The sequence below is a fragment of the Oryx dammah genome, unplaced genomic scaffold, assembly GCF_014754425.2.
Source record: "Oryx dammah isolate SB20612 unplaced genomic scaffold, SCBI_Odam_1.1 HiC_scaffold_24, whole genome shotgun sequence".
Classification (NCBI taxonomy): domain Eukaryota; kingdom Metazoa; phylum Chordata; class Mammalia; order Artiodactyla; family Bovidae; genus Oryx; species Oryx dammah.
This window is the reverse complement of record NW_024070208.1, coordinates 35,558,283-35,577,967: the sequence shown is the minus strand read 5'-3', so window position 1 is coordinate 35,577,967 and position 19,685 is coordinate 35,558,283. Positions and strand designations below refer to the sequence as shown.

Sequence of the window (19,685 nt, the reverse complement as noted above, 5' to 3'; positions counted from 1 at the left end):
CAATGCAGGGGGCCTGGGTTCAATCCCTGGTTGGGGAACTAGATCCCACGTACCACAACTAAGAGCTCACATGCTATGACTAAAAAGATCCCACACACCACAACTGAGACCCCAGCACAGCCAAAAAAAAAAAAAGTCCATTAGTCATATAATGGAATTGCCAGAAAAAATAACACAGAAGACATGAGAGAGGCTGGGGATCAGGAGATGGCAAGAGATAGACAGAGACTCTTTCCCAGGCAGTCCAGTTGTCAAGACTCTGGCTTCTACTGCAGGGGGACACAGGGAGGCAGGCTTCTCTCAGTCCTGTATCTACAAGCTACTATGATCCTTTTGAAGACACTAGTCACCAGCTTAAGAAGGCCAGAAACTGGTGATTTTAGGAGGGTCTGTGTTTGGAGCAGCAAGCAGGAAAGGCAAAGGGTGAGATGCTGCTGACTGGAAGGTAGTACTGGACTCTGGATGGTCAGAGGACCTGCTTCTTCACTGCCTAAGTGTGAATGACACAGGAGAAACAGATGAAGCCCAACTGCTCACACTAGTCCCCTGATTCTGCCAGATGTCAGTGCAAGGATTAATGCAGAGCCAGAGGAGCCTTCTCAGACCCCAGCTGTCCAACATGGATCCTGGCTACATGTGGCAATGAGCTTGAGACACGGCGCTGGTGTGACTGAGGAAGTGAGCTGTGAATCTTCATTAGGTAAAACTGAAACTGAAACCCACTTCGAGACAGACTTTTCTTCTAAAACTCCTGGACATTGTATACAAACCAGAAGACCTTGAAAGGAAAGGTGGACCTCAGAACTAGACAGCACTAAGTTCTCTTTGCCTCCATGTTCCAGATTTGGAGCTGAAACCCGAAACCTGGAAATGTCAAAAAGCCCAACCCCCCGGCACTCCCACCAAAGGAGAGGGACAAATGGGCAATAACTGCTCCACTTCAGCCAATCAGACCAGAAAACTCTGCCTCCCACCATGCCGAAGTCCCTGCTGGGGTGCTAGGATCGCCACTTGGCTGGTGATGCCTCCCCAACATGGGAGCCTAAGAGGAAAGCTGGGCCCACGTAAGTGGAACCCTGTCTCCACAAGGAAAAGGTCTGAGATGGCCTGGTGGAGTGGGGACTGCCCAGTGGTGACCACATGACTGCACCTTTCAAAAGAACAATTCAGAATCAAATGTTGACAGCTTCTGGAGCTCTTAATACCATTGACCATTCTGAAGCAAAGGTAGGGTGTTACCCCTGTACTGTCAGTGTGACTATCTTGAGCAGGGCAATCAGCTCCCACTCAAGATCTATCTGACAGCCCACCGACCCCACTCAGCAATCTAACCCCAAACACCCGTCACCACCTTCAGGAAGAAAAGAAAGCTGATCGCAGAACTGCACCCGGACTTGGACCCTGTGCTGTGACCTGAAACCTAATCTCCAAATCCCAGACCAAACCAAGACAAGAGCTCCTCTCCCTCGAAATGGCAGCCCCCGCTGTGTTTGAATCATGGGGAAAGCACAGGAGACAAACAAGAACTTACAAATTTCAATAAAATTTGACACCTAGGGATTTGGATTCAAACTTTTAATAATAAATTGTGCCAGTAGAAGCTTTTCAAAGGCAATGATATATCAATAAATAATAGTAAAATTGAGTTCCTGAGAAAGAACCTACCACATGAAGGCTGTAAGAGTGTAAATAACAACACGGCGTTACTGCAAAACTAGAGAAACACTGACAGTCACGACACAGCACAGCAGACTCAGAACCTGCCACTCATACACATGTAAACCAGTACACAGGAATCTTCTTCTTCAGTTTAGACATCCACAGACATGTGAGTGTTGCTGCCTAGAGATACACTAAGTAATGGATACATTATGCTAAAAACCTCAAGGAAAAATATGTGAATATAACAAAAAATATGATGCATCAGGTTTTTAAAAAGCAAAAAAGAAATTTAACTTTTTATTCAAATATAAATCACTTTAAATAGGAATCATACTAATTTGAAATAGGAATATTTTGTGTGTTTATCTATATAGTTATATATACATCTATACTCCTAAGAAAATATGTATGGCTTAATTATCTTTTTTTTCCCCTCCAACATCACTTTGAATAGTCCTTGCTGTTTCACAAAGATTAGAAAAATGTGCTTTTAAAACTGAGTTAAGTTGGATCCTTCAAAGCACACAAAAAGCACTGCAGAGAGAACTCTCCACAGGTCTGCAGGGTGGGGCTCTGGCTCCCTGTGTTGGCTGGGCCACAGGACAGCATCCTGACTGGCAAGACAGACAGAGATCCATGGCTAACTTACTTTTTTTGGCAGAGCTAAGTGAATCCCTTTTGATGTACACAAGTTTAGTGTAGGACAAATGTCTTTGCCCCCTCAAAGAATCCAAGCACACCCACGACACATACAGTCACATCATCCCTCAGGAACACGTGCATTTCTGCAATGAGAGAGGAGGGGGGTGCAGTCCCAGCGAGGAAGTCACTCACGACACGGCATCAGCACACTGTCCAGAACGACTCATCCAAAGACACTCAGTAAAAACGTATTCACAGAACCTGCTGTGAATGGCAAGACATGGTCACGTTATATTAATAATAGAAAAACCCTGTTCATGCTCTCTCCATACCTGATGTCTGAAGTCACACCCGCATGATCAACTGCTCATACTTCCTATGATGCTATAATATGTAAAAAGCGAACAGAACAAAACAACAAAAGCAGCTTTTAACATATATCACAATTTTGAAATGTGGGAAAAATATAAAACAAAAACCATTGTGTGAATAAAATGGTATCAGTAACATCAGGACAGTGTTTTTTTTTTTTTTAACATTATTGCACAGAGATTTCTTATCACATGTTCTTCAATCTTTATGTCTTTCCCTAACGTGAGTAAGTGCTGTGGATAAAATACAAATGTAGAAAATAACAGCAGCATGATTTGTCAAAATTAATCCCTATAATTTAATAAGAAAAATGGCTATAAACAAAATAAGTGCTCTTTCTACTGTACTGATTTAAAAAATATTGTTTTAATGTCGTGAAGGTCCTCAAAGCTAATTCCAGGCTGCGCTGACACCTCCTGCCATCCACCAGAACCTGGAGATGCAGATCTCAGAGGTGAGTCCTCTTTCAGAAGTTTTTCTGCTTTGGTTTTGGGTGCAGACTAGACTTTGAGGGGCAACCGGCCAACTGACCTGACGGGCTGACCTCCCCGTCCACCAGTCTACACGTACACGGGCTGGCAGCCCCCAGCCTGCACCCCCAGGGCCAGACCCACTGAAGCCGGCTGCTCAGCCTCCGTCACGGCTTCAGCCACTGCAGGCTTGGGGCACCGGAACGGGTGGCCATTGTCATCGAAGAACCTCCGGAAGGTGAACTCGTAAAAGGCATGCTCCGGGTGCCGGCTGCCCGCAGGGCCCAGCGCGTCCCAGGCTTTGGAGCTGTCCTCACTGCCGTCCTGCCAGGGGCCCTCCTCATCCACTGGGTCAAAGTTGGATGTGTCCATGGGGTGGCTGATGGTAGGCACATAGGGGGCCGGCTGTCTCCGGATGTCACTGGAGAAGTCGATGGCACCCAGGAACGGGTGGGCCTTCAGATCATCGGCCCCGTTGCGGCCTAACCGGTGCTCAGCTGCACAGCACAGCTTGGCGATGAGGTCCCGGGCCTCAGGGCTCAGCTCCACCTGTGCAGGGATGTGCAGCGTGCTCTCCCAATTAATCACCTGCGGGGACAACACACCCAGTGTTCCTTCCTCCTCACTCTTGAGGCCAAAGAGGGCCTTTATGGGACAGGGTGTTAAAGAACACGATTGTTTCTCAACATCACTAATCATTAGGGGAATGCAAATCAAAACCACAATGAGGTATCATCTCACACAAGTCAGAATGACCATCATCAAAAAGCTAACAAATAATAAAGGCTGAAGAGGGTGTATGGAGAAAAGGGAACTCTCCTACATTGTTGGTGGAGATGTAAACTGGTGCACCACTCTGGAGAACAGTATGCCGCTGCTAAGTTGCTTCAGTCATGTCCGACTCTGTGCGACCCCACAGATGGCAGCCCACCAGGCTCCCCCGTCCCTGGGATTCTCCAGGCAAGAACACTGGAGTGGGTTGCCATTTCCTTCTCCAGTCCATGATAGTGAAAAGTGAAAGTGAAGTGGCTCAGTTGTGTCCAACCCTTGGCGACCCCATGGACTGCAGCCTACCAGGCTCCTCCATCCATGGGATTTTCCCGGCAAGAGTAAGTACTGGAGTGGGGTGCCATTGCCTTCTCCGGGAGAACAGTACAGAGGTTCCTTAAAAAACTAAAATTAGAGTTAGCCTATGACCAAGCAATCTCACTCCTGGGCATAAATACAGACAAAACTCTAATTCAAAAAGATACATGCACCCCTGTGTTCATAGCAGCACTATTTACAATAGCCAAGAAGCAAACTAAATGTCCATCAACAGATGAACTGATAAAAGATGTAGTCTATACATACAATGGAATCCTACTCAGCAATAAAAAAGAACAAAATAATGCCATCTGCAGCAACATAAATGAACTTAAGAGACTGTCATACTAAGAGAACTAGGAAGACAAATACCATATGATATAGCTTATAGTGTAATCTAAAATACAAAATGTACTTATTTACAAAACAGAAATAGACTCACACACACAGAAAACAAAGTTATGGTTAGCAAAGGGGAGAGGGAGGGAAGGAAGAACAAATTAGAGGAGTATGGGATTAACAGATACACAATACCATACATAAAACAGATAACAATGGCTGACTGGATAGCATAGAGAATTATATTCAATATCACACAATAACCTATAATGGAAAAGAATCTGAAAATATAATCTGAATCACTTTGCTCTACACCTGAAACTAATACTGTAAATCAATTCTACTTCAATAAAAATAACTTTAATTTTAAAAAGATTTTGATAGTTTCACAATAGGAGAACCAAACAGACGTAGGAGGATCTGAGGCAGCTACAAATGGCCAGTGTGGTTTCAGCAGGAGCCCCCACAGGGTAAGGGAGCCACCCCCAGACAGCAGTGATCAACAACACAAACCAGCCATCCGGATGCTCTGCTAAGGGCTTATTTGCTCCTGGAGTCTGAACAAAGTAAGGTCAATGTAACTGGGAGTTGTGCGGAGATGCAAGGGCTGGTGTGGGCTTCCCCAGTGGCCTATCAACAAAGAATCTGCCTGCAATGCAGGAGACACAGGTCTGATCCCTGGGTTGGGAAGATCCCCTGGAGGAGGACATGGCAACCCACTCCAGTATTCCTTCCTGGGAAATCCCATGGACAGAGGAGCCTGGTGGGCTACAGTCCATGGGGTCGCAAAGGGTTGGACGCAACAGTGCACATGCACAACACAGATATAAAACTCAAAAGAAAAAAAACATAAAGCAAAAATCTTCATGAGGGACATCCCTGGTGGTCCAGTGGCTAAGACTGTACTCCCAATGGAGGAGGCCCAGGTTCAATCCCTGGTCAGGGAACTAAATCCCACATGCTGTAACTGAGACCCAATGCAGCAAATAAAATAAACAGAATATATATATTAAAAAAAAAAATCTTCGTGACATTCAATTTGGCAATGACTTCCTGGATATGATACCTAAAAGCACAGGCAATAAAAGAAAAAAACATAAAAGTCTTCATCAAAATTTAAAACTTTTGTACATCAAAGGACCCTATCAACAGAGTGAAAAGACAAACTTATGGAAAGGGAGAATTTATTTGTAAAGTATACATCTGATAAGGAATTAATAAGCAGAATACATAAAAAACTACAACTCAATAACAAAAACCCAAACAACCTAATTAAAAAAGGGCAAAGGATTTGAATAGACATTTCTCCAAAGAAGGTATCTACATATGCCCACATATGAAAAGAAATTCAACATTATTTGAACATCAGGGAAATGCAAATCAAAATCACAATGCAACTGATACCACCTCACACCCACTAGGATAGCTACTATTAAAAACTAATAATAAATGTTGGCTAGGATATGGAGAAATAGGAGCTTCAGTATACTGCTGGTGGGAATGTAAAATGGTGCAGTCATATGGAAACAGTATGGAGGTTCCTCAAGAAGTTTCAACACACAATGATCCTATGACCCAGCAATTCCACTCCTGGGTATATATCCAAAGGAACTGAATGCAGGGAGCAAACAGATATTTACATACATACTTATGTGCAGAGCAGCGCTACTCACAAGAGCCCAAAAGGTGGAAACAACCAAAACGTTAACTGCCAGATGATGGATAAAGAAAATGGAATGTTATTTGCATACAGTGGAGTATTTATTATTCAATATGACATACAATGTAGCAGTATTTAGCCTTAGAAAGGAAGGACATTCTGACACAGGTTCCAACAGGGATGAACCTTGAGGACCTTATGCTGATGAAGTCAGTCAGTCACAAAAGGAAAAATACTGTATGATTCCACTTATATGAAGTGCCTGCTGCTGTTGGTAAGTCACTTCAGTCATGTCTGACTGTGTGTGACCTCACAGACGGCAGACCACCAGGCTCCCCCGTCCCTGGGATTCTCCAGGCAAGAACACTGGAGTGGGTTGCCATTTCCTTCTCCAATGTATGAAAGTGAAAAGTGAAAGTGAAGTCACTTAGTCCTGTCCAACTCTTAGCGACCCCACGGACTGCAGCCCACCAGGCTCCTCCATCCATGGGATTTTCCAGGCAAGAGTACTAGAATGGGGTGCCATTGTCTTCTCCATATGAAGTCCCTAAGAATAGGCAATTCATAGAGACAGAAAGTAGAAGAGTGGTTACAGGAGCAAAGGGGAGGGAAAGATGGAATTATCATTTAGTGGGTGAAGTTCTGCTTGGGATGGTGAAAATGGCTGGAAATAAGTAGTAGTGAATGTACTTAATGCCACTGATTGTACTATAAAGTGTAGTTAAAATGGTAAAATTCATCACAGTTTTTAATACTGGGTGATTATCATGCTGGCAAATTACTAACTAGAAAAAAATTAGTAACTATTTCAGCAATTCAATTAGGATATAGATAATACCAAGTTCCAATTTCATTTTTACTGGAAAGAAACGGGGCCTTCACTGAGGATTTTTTCAAGAGGCCATCAGAGTAACTATTACTAACATTTCCGGGTCTACCACGGACTCGAGTGTGTGAATACGTCCTAGAATAGTCAGTGTTACAAGAGCACTGTTCTGAGACGTTCCAAAAGTTTCATCAGATTCTCTACTCAATCTTTCTTAAGGAATGAAATTAATCGCTTCAGAGAGTAAAAGGCCACCACTCTAAAATTGACTATTGAGTATTATTACTTGACAGGATTAGTTGAAACACTGCAAATGTGCGTTTAAGTGGCTGGGCCCGCAGCTCTTATATTATGTCGACAATACAGACATAACGTCCAAACCAACCAACTCATCTCCTCAAGGCCATTCGGTTCAGACCGGGCTCTGCCGGCCGGCCCAGACGTGCGGCCACGGTGCCTCCCTCGCGTCAAGGTTCACACTTAACATCACAGCTCAGCTCTGACCTTGGGCCTTTACTCACTCAAATTAAAAAACCTAACAGGAAGTAACAAAAATACCTGAAAACTCCTCACTTCATACAGCTGACACTCCTGCACTACCCAGAACAAAAGGCCCAGTGTCAGCCAGAGACCCCAGGGCTCCTCAGAGGCCCGCGCACCCCATTACCTTCAACTGGGTCTCCGTGGGCGTCGGCGCCAGGAACGGCGGCTGCCCCACCAGCATCTCAAAGAGAATCACGCCGACACTCCACCAGTCGCAGAGCTGGGTGTAACCTGAAAGACAGCGGGGCTCAGGCCACACCCGCGCCGCGGCCTCAGACGCGCTGAGAGCGTGGCTCTGGTCACCGAGAAAGCGCCCCTCGGCACAAGCAGGAAAGAGCTGCCGGGCGTCACAGGCTCGCGCGTCATGCCCCGCCTCCCGCCTCCGCGGCGCACGCATGACGTCACTGCTTCCCGCACAGGGGCCCGGAACAGACCACTGGAAAAGTGCTGCCGAAGGTCACAGCCTCCACGTGGCAGGAGTGTGGGCACGAGTGTTTTCTGATTTTACAGCATTAGTTTATGATAAACACAGGATGCTCTTATAATAACAGATCTTTTAAATTTAAAAAGTTACTGTTATTGTTAATAACAATACTAAACCAGGAATTTAAGTTCGTAAAGGATACAGACACAAATTATCATCGTAGAAACTAGGGACTTCCCCAGCGGTCTGGTGGTTAGGGCTGTGCGCCTGGCACAGGCTGCACCCCTAGTCAGAGAGCTAAGATTACACAGACTGCGATGCAGCCAAAAAAAAAAAAAAATGTAGAAACTAAAAAGCACAAACGCTGTGACTGGAGGTCAGGTGAGGCCAGTGCCGAGGCTCCCTGGGGAGCTTTTGGGACAAGAGGGAAGGAAACTGTGGCAAAGGTAATGGCTGCCTCTGCCCTGCCCCTTGTGGGCACGGAGGGAGCCAGGCTCCTCACCTCTTGCAGGATGGCCTTGTAGGGGTTTCAGAGAAGGCTGATCTTTCATTCTGTCCCACATTCCAGTCCGAGCCCCGCTCTGCTCTCACTGTCACGGAATTCCTGCTAAGTGTGACCTGTGGCCCCTATCTGCCTGGCCCTGGAGGCTCTGCTGGGCTGCTGCCCATGAGAGGGTTGAAGGAGACCCGTGAACCCCCTTGCAGACCAACACCCACCCCCACTTTGAAAGGACAGAGAAGGCGGCCTGTACTGGGCAGTGAGGTTAACACGCCCAACAACCTCTGGACATACACTGCCCTTATACTTGAGTCCCTGAGACACTGGCAACCTGCCGTGAGGCACACAGCTCACAGAAAACACGGTGAGGACAGAGCCTGCTGGCTCCAACAGTGGAAACCGCAGGTGAGGACAGTCAGTCTGGCGCTATTTGGGTTTCTTACAGGGAATCAGATCCACACACACTGCCCCTCCGCTGGGGACCCCCAAAACTGACCATCAGAGGTGCCTCTTATGCTGGTCAAGCACCTGCTGGAGGGGCTGGAGCACCCCACCCGAGGCTTACCTCGAAGGGACCTCTGGACCTGTGGGAAGAACTAGAGACACAGGGAAGGTCTGCATTCTCACACCCACTGACCAGGGAAGTTGGTGGGCCCCAGTGAGGACCTCGAACCAAGTCCCAACCCTCAAACAATTCCTCTGGGCTCTAGGGAGCAAGCCCACCATGCAGCCAGCTTATCACTTACAGCCTGAGGAGGAGCAAGTGGAGACGCCGGGCCAGCTCCCGAGCAGAGGAGGATACACTGGAGGTTTGTCTGCTGACAGAACCCCACTCTCAGGCTCCCGTGGGGAGACATATGGGGACACTGAGACCCTGACAACAGGAGCTGGGACCCTCAAAGATCACCCAGTTTGGGTGCAGAGCCAAAGCACATACCTTTCCGGAGGAGCACTTCAGGGGCGATGTAGTTTGGGGTCCCAACCAGGGAGTGAGCCAGACACCGCTGGTGCTGCCTCCGCGCCCTCTGCTCCAGGGTCTTGAGCCGGTCTCCACACCGGCAATTAGACACGTCATCCCAGAGGTCACTGGGCTCCATGCTGTCCTGCCGGGAGTGACTCCCTGTCACCCAAGAAGCAGGGTGGGGAGAGAAGAGAACAGAAAACAAAATCAATTTACAATTTTCAACAATGCAATAAACCTACAGCTTCAAAAGGGAAAGTAACCTGACCCAGCTCCTGACACAGTGAGAGAGTCCCCTGGCAGCTCCGAGAATGGCTGTGGTCCTGGGCCTCAGACCCAAGCATGACGTACACACGCGCCTCAGGACAGGAGCCACGGCACGGGCTGTGCCATGTGCTGGGGGCTGTGAGCTGGTGCATAGGGCTGGGTGACAGTGTGGGGCTGGCAAGACAGGCTCATGGACAGTGAGATAGCATTGCCAACGCCTTTCAGGCCCATCTCAAAGGCTAACACCACCTGTTTGTCAGACATGTTTTGAAATAAGCATGGAAAAGATTGAGGATTTCAAATATATGAACACAGATTATTTCAATGCCAAATTTTAAAAAAGGAATGAATCAAATGATATAGGACTAGTTTTGAGTTAAAAAAACTGTCTGAGCTGTAGTAATAAAATAACTAGTTCAAGAATTCAAGCCAGGGCTTCCCCGGTGGTCCAGTGGTTAAGAATCCACCTGCCAATGCAGGGGACACAAGCTTGAACCCTAGCCGGGAAGATCCCACATGCTTCGGAGCATCTGAGCCTGCGCTCTAGAGACCATGCTCTACGGGAGAGGCCATCACAAGGAGAAGCCCGTGCACTCCAAGGAAGGGTCCCCCCCATTCCTGGCAACTAGAGAAAAACCCTCACAGCAACGAAGACTCACAACACTCAAAAATAAATAAATAAATAAAATAAAATAAAAAAAGAATTCAAGCCACAAATAAGATGACGACCAGCTACTTCTCACTTTTCTGAGTAGTGAAACTACAGTAGGTGCAGTTAAGCTGGACCCACAGCCAGGTCTGCACCTGTAGGGAGACTCAGGGGGCTGTAAGAGAGGGCTCCCCTGGAGGCCAGGAGGTTCGATTTAACACGGCACAGTGACGGTTCCTCAGCCAGGCCCCAAGATACCCTATGGCCTACTGTCCTTGAAACATTTTAGTAAAACTTGAAGCCACTAACTTAAAAACAAATACCTCACACATCATAGTACTTCTTCATGGAGAAAAGGGTATCACACCAAATTATGAAATCACATGGGGACAAATGCACCCAACCAGGATGGGGTGAGGGAGAGGAAGATAGAGGCAGTACCTTTCTGGTAGTATTTGGAGTTGTGGGTCCACCTGAACCCCGTGCAGAGGCCGAAGTCTGTCAGCTTGATGTGGCCGTCAAGGTCTATGAGAATGTTGTCGGGCTTGATGTCCCGGTGGATGAAGCCCATCCTGTGAACACTCTCGACGGCCAGCGTCAGCTCAGCAATGTAGAAGCGCGCCAGGTGCTCGGGGAACACCTCCATGCGGATGAGCAGGCTCATCATGTCCCCACCCGGGATGTAGTCCATCACAAAGTACAGGCTGTCCTTGTCCTGGAAGGAGTAGTAGAGCTTGACCACCCATTCATTGTCCGCCTCCGCCAGGATGTCCCGCTCTGCCTTGACGTGAGCCACCTGGTTGCGGTTCAGGACGTCCTTCTTTCTCAGGGTCTTCATGGCATACAGTGCATGCGTGTCCACCTTACAGGCCAGGCACACTTCCCCAAAGGCGCCAACGCCCAGGGTCTTCACCTTCACAAACATGGACTTGTCCATCTTGGCCCGCTTGAGCCTATTGTAATTGGACTCCTTCTGGTAAAGAATCTTTCTCATCTGCTCCTGCTCGGCCTCACAGAGCCCAGCCTGTGCAGGAGGAAACAGGACAGGGTCACACTGGATGGGCTCCATGGGGGCAGGAGGAACAGGACAGGGTCACTCTGGATGGGTCCCATGGGGACAGGAAGCCCCAGAGTGGAGGGCACACCATAATCTGTGGAAAGGAGGGTGCAGAAGAACCGGGCCAATGCTACAAGTGAGAAAATGACTGTTGGTTCTCTACATCCACAGTCACAGATTTAGAATCAAAAGGGGAGATGTAAAAATAAGGAATTCTTTCTCCAGGTTGACTTTTAGGCTCTAAAAACTAAAGACAACTTGTATTACTAAAAATTTGTGCAAAAGGGGACCGTAAAATTCCTGGAACTCTAAGAGCAATGTAATAATTTAATGACAGTTCAGAGGAAAATGGGAAAACAGAAAAGTCAATGAAAATGGAACAGCATTTTCACTGGAATCCAATCTTATTTTTAAAACTTTTTAGAATCTGAAATCACCATAGCATTTCTATAAATAATTTCACTAATAATTAACGTTCCCTAACAGCTTAGTGTCAACTAGCATCTACTTCAAACATTATTTAATAACTATAGACTTCATTAAGAATGAACTGAATCACTAATAGCTTTACTTCTCTTTAAAATTCCCACAATGTCAGTGTGTAAAACCTCAAGTTTTCTTTCTCCTCTTTCAAAGTGTTTCTTTACCAGTTGAAGAGCCTTGATGGATTTGCTCCCCGGAAAGGACACGCCGTAACAAGCAACGCGTTCGTTCACCGGGGGCACATCCGCACAGTCCTCCCCACCCCGAGCCGGGACAGGGGACACGATGCGGGGAGGCTTCTCCCACTGGGAACCCGACACCAGGCGTACCCTGCGCCCACCTTCGCCATCTCCTGCTCCAGCTGCAGCCGGCGTGCCACCTTCTGCTGGTGGGTCTTGAGCACGTTCTCCACGTGCTGCTCCATGAAGAACTTGAAGGCCGAAGGCGAGTAGCTCTTGATGCGCGACTCACGCCTGTCCTCGTCGCGGCCGCCCCTACGCACGGGCACCGGGGATGTCTGGATCTGCTTCCGGTCCCTGCCCACCCTGTCGGCTTTGGTGGCCCCGGGGCTCGCGGGGCTGCCGTCGGGGGGCTCAGAGGCGCGGCCGCCCCGGAGGCCCTGCTGCAGCCCAGCGCACAGCCCGTCCACGTCGAGCGGCTCGGCACGGGCCTGCGGCCGCAGCAAGTGCCGCGGATAAGGCGGGGGCCGGCCCCGCGCCTCAGCGCCCCCTGCGAGCTCCTCCGCGGGCTCCGGGCCGTCGGGCGGGGGCGCCGGCGCCCAAGCTGGGTGCGAGGGCCCCACGGCCGTCTGGGGTTCAGGCCGCAGCACGCGCACGCTCCGCACCGGGTGCAGGATGCGCGCGGCCGTGACGGCCGTCACGGCGTTGGGCGGGGCCGCGGCGCCGCTGAACGAACCGGTGCGGCTGGGGCCGGGCTTGGGGAGCGAGTCCCGCCGGGCCAGGCCGGCGCCCGACCAAGACGGCGCGCCCGGCTCGAAACGCTCGGCGCCCAGGCCAGTGCGCGCGGGGGCGGCCAGGCCGGGCGGGGCGCTGTCGCCGGCGAACGCGGCGCCCCGGGGGGGCCCCGGGTGTCCCTGGTGTGGCGGCTTGGGGTGCGGGGCCGGAGCGTAGGCGGCGCCGGGGGCTGGGAACGGGAGGCCGGGGGTTGGCACCGGCGCGGCCGCGCCCTTGGCGGCCAGCCCCGCGTACGCGCCGGCCTCCGGGGTCGCCTTGCTTTGGAAGGAGGAGCTGCGCTGGATGCCATAGCCCAGGGGCTCCGCGGGCACCAGCAGCGGGGCTCTGTAGTGCGCGCCCCCGGGACCCGCGAGGCCCATGCGAGCTGCCTCCCCGGCGGCCGTGTAGCCCTTGGGCGGGTGCGGACGACAAGGAGGCCCGACGCCGGCGAAGAGGAAGTCTGGGTACGGGCGGGGCGCTTCCTCCAGGGCGGCGGGGCCCTCGAAAGCCGGCCCGGCCACCTGCGTGAAGGGCGGGAAAGGCTCGCCCGGTGCTTCGAAGCTTGGCCTCCGTGGCCCGGGGGCCGGCGCCAGGCCCTTCCCTGTGGGCAGAGACGGAGGCAGCGTTAGAGGGCCGCGGGCAGAAGGCCCCGCGTCGCCGGTCGGGTACCCTCCTCCCAGGGCCGCAGGAGCCCCGGCAGAGCCCCCCAGGGCAAGATGAAGCACCAGCGCCGGGGCTGCCCCCAGGGCCGGGGCGGGGGATGAGCTGCCACCCAGACCCCGAGATCCCAAGGGTCTGGACGTGGCGGCAGCAAGGCAATGCTTAAGGGCGCTCCTCAATCAAGAGAAGCGAAATGTGACGGGCAAATGCGCGTGTTCTCACCGTTTTCACTCTGCGTTTCTCAGTCAGTGCCTGAGACAGATGGTTAAATTCACCCACAGTGAAAATATATTTTTCTATTGTTCTTTTAATTCTGTCAATTTCTAGTTTATATATTTTGAAGATATGTAGTAGATAAATACATTTTTGAAATGTTATGCCTTCAAAAAGAAAAGGGAAACCTGTGTTCTCATCTCAAGGAAGGTAAAATGCATTTAATACAAAGCCCTTGCAAGTTCCTCACTCAGCAGATGAACTGGGTTTATCCAAGGTCTCCAGGGAAAACTCCTTCTGGTCAATATCCTGAATCCCTTATTGCCCCCCAGGGGCCTCAGGTCCCCAAAATGGCTCCATCTGCTCTACCCAGGAAGAGAAACACCCACTGACTAGCAGGCAGGGGCGCTGAGGCAACTGGTCCTCCCTCCCCGGGAGTATGGTGGGAGTGGCTTTCCCACATCTCTGCCTGAGGCACTGTACTCTGGAGCCGCCTGCCACCGGTGCAGCCTGCTCTCTGAGCTCACAGAGTGAGAAACAAGTGTGTTTTAGAATCAATGAAATAAGTAAGACTCCCCGAAAGGCCAGAAGAAAGAATCTGCTGAATGGCCTAATTTTCATTTTGAATTTTCCCTTTCATGAACAGAACTCCACAAACCCCCAGGAAGGAAGGACCCAGCTAAGTGTCAATCTGCCCCCACCCTGGGGTATATAGGATGTTGGGTAGGGCAGGTTCAGTCCCCGTACCCCGACTCCTGTGAGGGAGGTGGGCAGCACGATGGCCAGGAGGCCCTCTCCCCACAGCCGCCTCTCCATAGCCCCCAGTGCACTCACCTGGGGAGGTCTGCTTGACAACCCGCACGATCTGCTCCTTGCCTGGCTCCAGGTAGCCCATCTTACTGATGAACTCCAGGGCGGCCTCGATGCTGCGGCTGCCGGTCTGCTTGAGGGCCCTGCCCGCCATCTCCTGGAGAGGGGAGCACAGAGACATTAGCTGGGGGCCTGGGCGTGGGTCACGTGAAGCTTCCAGGGACAGCCTTTCTGTCCCGCACCCGCCTCCGAGTCAGTGGAGCAAGAACTGCTGGGGACTTATCTTGGGGCTGATTAACCTCACACACGCTCAGTGCAGTCACTCAGTAGTGTCTTACTCTTTGTGAGCCCATGGACTGCAGCATGCCAGGCTTCCCCGTCCTTCACCAACTCCTGAAACATGCTCAAACTCATGCCCATCGAGTCAGTGATGCCATCCAACCATCTCATCCTCTGTCGTTTCCTTCTCCTCCTGCCTTCAGTCTTTCCCAGCATCAGGGTCTTTTCCACTGAGTCAGTTCTTCCAATCAGGTGGTCAAAGTATTGGAGTTTCAGCTTCAGGATCAGTTCTTCCAATGAATATTCAGGATTGATTTCCTTTAGGATGGACTGGTTGGATCCCCTTGCAATCCAAAGGACTCTCAAAGAGCCTTCTCCAACACCACAGTTCAAAAGCATCAATTCTTCGGTGCTCAGCTTTCTTTCTAAGTCCAACTCTCACATCCATATATGACTACTGGAAAAACCATAGCTTTGACTAGAGAGACCTTTGTTGGCAAAGTAATGTCTCTGCTTTTTATATGCTGTCTAGGTTGGTCACAGCTTTTCTTCCAAGCAGCAAGCATCTTTTAATTTCATACCTGCAGTCACCATCTGCAGTGATTTTGGAGCCCCTCAAACATTAAGTCTGTCAGTGTTTCCACTGTTTCCCCATCTATTTGCCATGAAGTGATGGGACCGGATGCCATGATCTTAGTTTTCTGAATGTTGAGTTTTAAGCCATCTTTTTCACTCTCTTTCACTTTCATCAAAAGGCTCTTTAGTTCTTTGCTTTCTGCCATAAGGATGGTGTCATCTGCATATCTGAGGTTATTGATATTTCTGCTGGCAATCTTGAGTCCAGCTTGTGCTTTATCTAGTCTGGCATTTCACATGATGTACTCTGCATGTAAGTTAAATAAGCAGGGTGACAATATACAGCCTTGATGTACTCCTTTCCTAGTTTGGAACCAGTGTGTTGTTCCATGTCCAGTTCTAACTGTTGCTTCTTGACCTGCAAACATTTCTCAGAAGGCAGGTCAAGTGGTCTGGTATTCCATCTCTTGAAGAATTTTCCACAGTTTGTTGTGATCCACACAGTCAAAGGCTTTGGCATAGTCAATAAAGAAGTAGATGTTTTTCTGGAACTCTTGCTTTTTCGATGATCCAACGGATGTTGGCAATTTGATCTCTGTTTCCTCTTCCTCACACAAACTGACCCACCCAGATCTTGATGGTAGGCCTGGAAGACTTTGTCTTCTGCTCCTCCTGAGAAAACTTCTGTGACTGGACGGAGACATTCCTGTCTGGTCTGTGGAAGTCAGAGAACCAGCCTTCCCCCACACTAGGGAGGGAGCCAGGGGAAGGGCTACAGTGGGTGAGAGAGCATGGGTCCCCGGGACAGGCCTGGCAGGACAGCTCCGCCCACCTCTTCCAGAACAGTCCTGGAAGGACAAGTGCCCCCCACCCCCACCCCCCAACACTGCTAGCAGGATGAGTTTCGGGGAAGAGGGCCAGAGAAGGGAGAGGAACCAGGGACTGTCCTCAGGCCAGATGACGGCACACAGCTGGCTCTTCAACGACAGCAGGATGTGGGCAGACGGTGGAGAAAAGGTATTCTTGGCTGGTAGTCAGTCAGAGCAGGGTGCGGGGAACCACAGACCAGTCTACTGTCATGAACCTTCTCTTCACATGTCCCTGTGTCCAGAAATGAGCATGACAACACCTGCAGTCTCATGTGCACAGGCTCAGCTCTGCCCCTAGAATCTTGGTGGCCTGCAGTCTGCTCCAGGGAGCAGGATCAGGCCAATGCCATCCCCCAGACTCAGCTGCAGTTCCAACATATGAGCAAACAGCCTGGATGCTCAACCCCAGCAACACAGCTGGACAGCCCAGAGGATCATAATAAGTAATAAACTATGGTTGTTCTTCAGCCGCTAAAATTTCTGGGATGGTTTGTTACATAGCAGTAGACAATGGGTAATTACTTTTACTGCAGGTATAACCTGAAAAATATGTCCACTTATTAATTTTACTTCAACTCTGAATGGCTGGGTTTGCTAAATAAACTCAATTTGTTAAGATCAGTTTTATGGAAAGTTAAATTTACAGATATTTAATATAATCACGAACAGAGATTTAACAAAACACCAAGAAATAATATTTCACCAGAAAATGAGATTATTGCAATATTGATTACTGGTGTGATGAGTGAAACTTAACCTTAAAAATGTATTTTTATTCCAATATATCCCATAGATTATTCCAGTTGTCCTGTTAGGAGCCTGATAATAAAGCACCAACTTTGCTTCTATTTGTCATAATCTGGCTGCACAGTCAGCAGGAAGTACTGCTTTCTACATTGTCTTGCAACTTCACAGTCCCTCAAATAAGAAGTTTGGTTGGATTCATATTTAACTACAAAACTATTCTTATATCTCCATGATTTGTTCTTAAAGAAGCACTATAGTCTTGTATACAGTTGTTATGGTAACTTAGGTCCAACCTCTTTTGAAGAAAAACACATCTATTTTTTTCAGTAATGAATTTATGTGGAATTTGAATTCATTCTTGTTGGGAACTCTGGTTTTCTTAACGCAGATTCAGTCTGTCTCAGCCCACAGTGCTGGAGGCCAGTGTGTGAGTAGCGGGACCCCAGGCCCAGGGCACACATGTGGGTGGCAAGGGATCGGGAAACAGGCCCCGTCGGGGGGACCGCCTGACCGGCGGGGACAAGCCTGCACCAGAGGACGGGGGCAGCCAGCGGAGCAGAAGCACCACTGCAGGTTTCATCACCGTGACAAGCCAGGGTCGGCTCCTGGGACTCAGCGGGCTGAGTGTGGGGGAAGACTCTCCCGGGCAGATAACTACTGCCGTCCAGTCCTGCCATTCGGATGTTTCCCTGCAAAAAGCACACAGGCCTCCTCACCAAGCATCCTTGTCACAGACCTTCGAGCTCCAGTCCACACTTTTTAAATGAGCAGCTGCTGTGTCTCGTGTGTGTCCACAGTAGCCCCTGTGCAGCCGTGGTCCCACTGTGCAGGGGACGGTCAGCCCACGGGCGACCAGGGGCAGGGATGTGAGGATGCAGATGTCATACAGATGCTTCCTTCCCTCCATCAAGACTGGCTTCCAGAGACTGTGCATGTGTGGGGGCTCCCGCTGCGTGTCAGCACGTGTATCCTTTTCTTGCTCTGTGGATACACATGTGCTCTGCTGTGTGTGACCTGGCTACACATATGCTCCTTGTCTCAGGGAAGCTGTGATCTCTGGCTGGTCCTGTGCCCGCAGGTGGCGGACTGAACCCTGCACAGTAACTGGTCATCCACAGCAGAGCATGGATATATTCTCTGAGAAAACAACCGAGTGACCCCACGTGGGGCAGTCTGTACACCAGGAGGCTCGGCTCTAGGCCGAGAATTTCCAAAATGTGAGCCCCTGCTGGAGAGTCTGCATGGAGAGGCTGTTGGCAAGAACTCGGCAGGATGCCAGCAGAGTGAAGGCGTGCAGAGGGCTCTGTACCTAAGCCCTGTCCTGCCTGCCAGTCATCCTGAGAAATGAGCACCGCCAGCCAAGTGTCAAAGATGGAAAAGGCAAGACTAAGATGGATGACTGCAACCATGAAATTAAAAGATGCTTGCTCCCTGGGAGGAAAGCTATAACAAACCTAGACAGTGTATTAAAAACCAGAGACATCACTTTGCCAACAAAGGTCCATATAAGTCAAAGTTATCTATGGTTTTCCCAGTAATTATGTACATATGTGAGAGTTGGACCATAAAGAAGGCCGGGTGGCAAAGAATTGATACCTTTGAATTGTATTGGAGAAGACTCTTGAGAGTCCCTTGGACAGCAAGGAGATCCAATCAGTCAATCCTAAAGGAAATCAACCCTGAATATTCACTGGAAGGACTGATGCTGAAGCTGAAGCTCTGATACTTTGGCCACCTGATGCGAAGAACTGACTCACTGGAAAAGACCCTGATGCTGGGAAAGGAGGAGAAGGAGAAGAGGGTAGCAGAGGATTAGATGGTTGGATGTCATCACTGACTAAATGAACATAAGTCTGAGCAAACTCTGGGAGATAGTGAAGGACAGGGAAGCCTGGTGTGCTGCAGTCCATGTGGTAGCAGAGTCAGACACGGCTTAGCGACTTAACAACAAGGCAGATAAGCAATTTACTGAAAATTACAACGATGACAAGGATGGGGTGGAGGGAGAGGAGCTCGGAGAACTTGTGTCTGTTATAGAGCAACTGATGCCAGCACTGTCATGGTCCCCTCTCCGCTCTGGGTGCTAGGGAGGAGTCCCCACCTGCAGGTTCTCACCACCCACCTGCCCGCCGCCTGGGCCAGTTACAGCAGCTGTGGTGGCAAGTAAAGCTGGGCTGCTCTGGGCCACCAAGTCAGTCCCACCTGGATGGGATTAGTTGCTCTGACTTGAAGCCAAAGGATGTTCTCATTTCTTACACTGAGCAATGTGTAAGAAATGTGTAAGCAATAAGTATTCAAGGGAAATACTTATTACCTTATAAAAGCAAAAATTAGCATGTTGTATGATTCTAAAATCTATGCAAAGAGGCTGATTTTCTGTAGACAAGCTCTAAAACAGGCAGGAAAGGTAATGAAAGGCTGTGACACAAGCCCTGACCTTGGTAAAGGCTATACCAGAATCCTGTCTCACAGATGCCCTTGCAAGTTGTGTTGGAATGTTCTGTTTATTTACTCTTTGAAATGTCCCTTTCCTTGTCCTTCCACTAAATGTAAACAGATCATTTTAAAGTTAAATAAGGAAGTGGGATTAAAATGCTAAATAATTTAGAGGAAAAAACAGATAAGAGAAAACAACTTT

General features: G+C 49.5%; 1 protein-coding gene across 2 annotated transcripts in view; it reads right to left on the bottom strand.

The window, feature by feature from the left end:
* Nucleotides 1-1,560: 1,560 nt before the first annotated feature.
* The window catches only part of LATS2 (large tumor suppressor kinase 2), a 34,463-nt gene continuing 16,338 nt past the window's right edge, over nucleotides 1,561-19,685 (bottom strand). The window contains exons 3-8 of one of the 2 annotated variants that reach the window (XM_040266793.1): nucleotides 14,601-14,733; nucleotides 12,281-13,494; nucleotides 10,842-11,424; nucleotides 9,461-9,643; nucleotides 7,725-7,831; nucleotides 1,561-3,734 (exon numbers count right to left, since the gene is read on the bottom strand). In XM_040266793.1, coding sequence (XP_040122727.1) covers nucleotides 3,237-3,734; nucleotides 7,725-7,831; nucleotides 9,461-9,643; nucleotides 10,842-11,424; nucleotides 12,281-13,494; nucleotides 14,601-14,733 — 2,718 coding nt within the window. In that variant the 3' untranslated portion in view covers nucleotides 1,561-3,236. Of the gene's footprint in view, nucleotides 3,735-4,686; nucleotides 7,593-7,724; nucleotides 7,832-9,460; nucleotides 9,644-10,841; nucleotides 11,425-12,280; nucleotides 13,495-14,600; nucleotides 14,734-19,685 lie in introns of those variants that run through there. The other variant, XM_040266794.1, reaches the window with a different exon arrangement.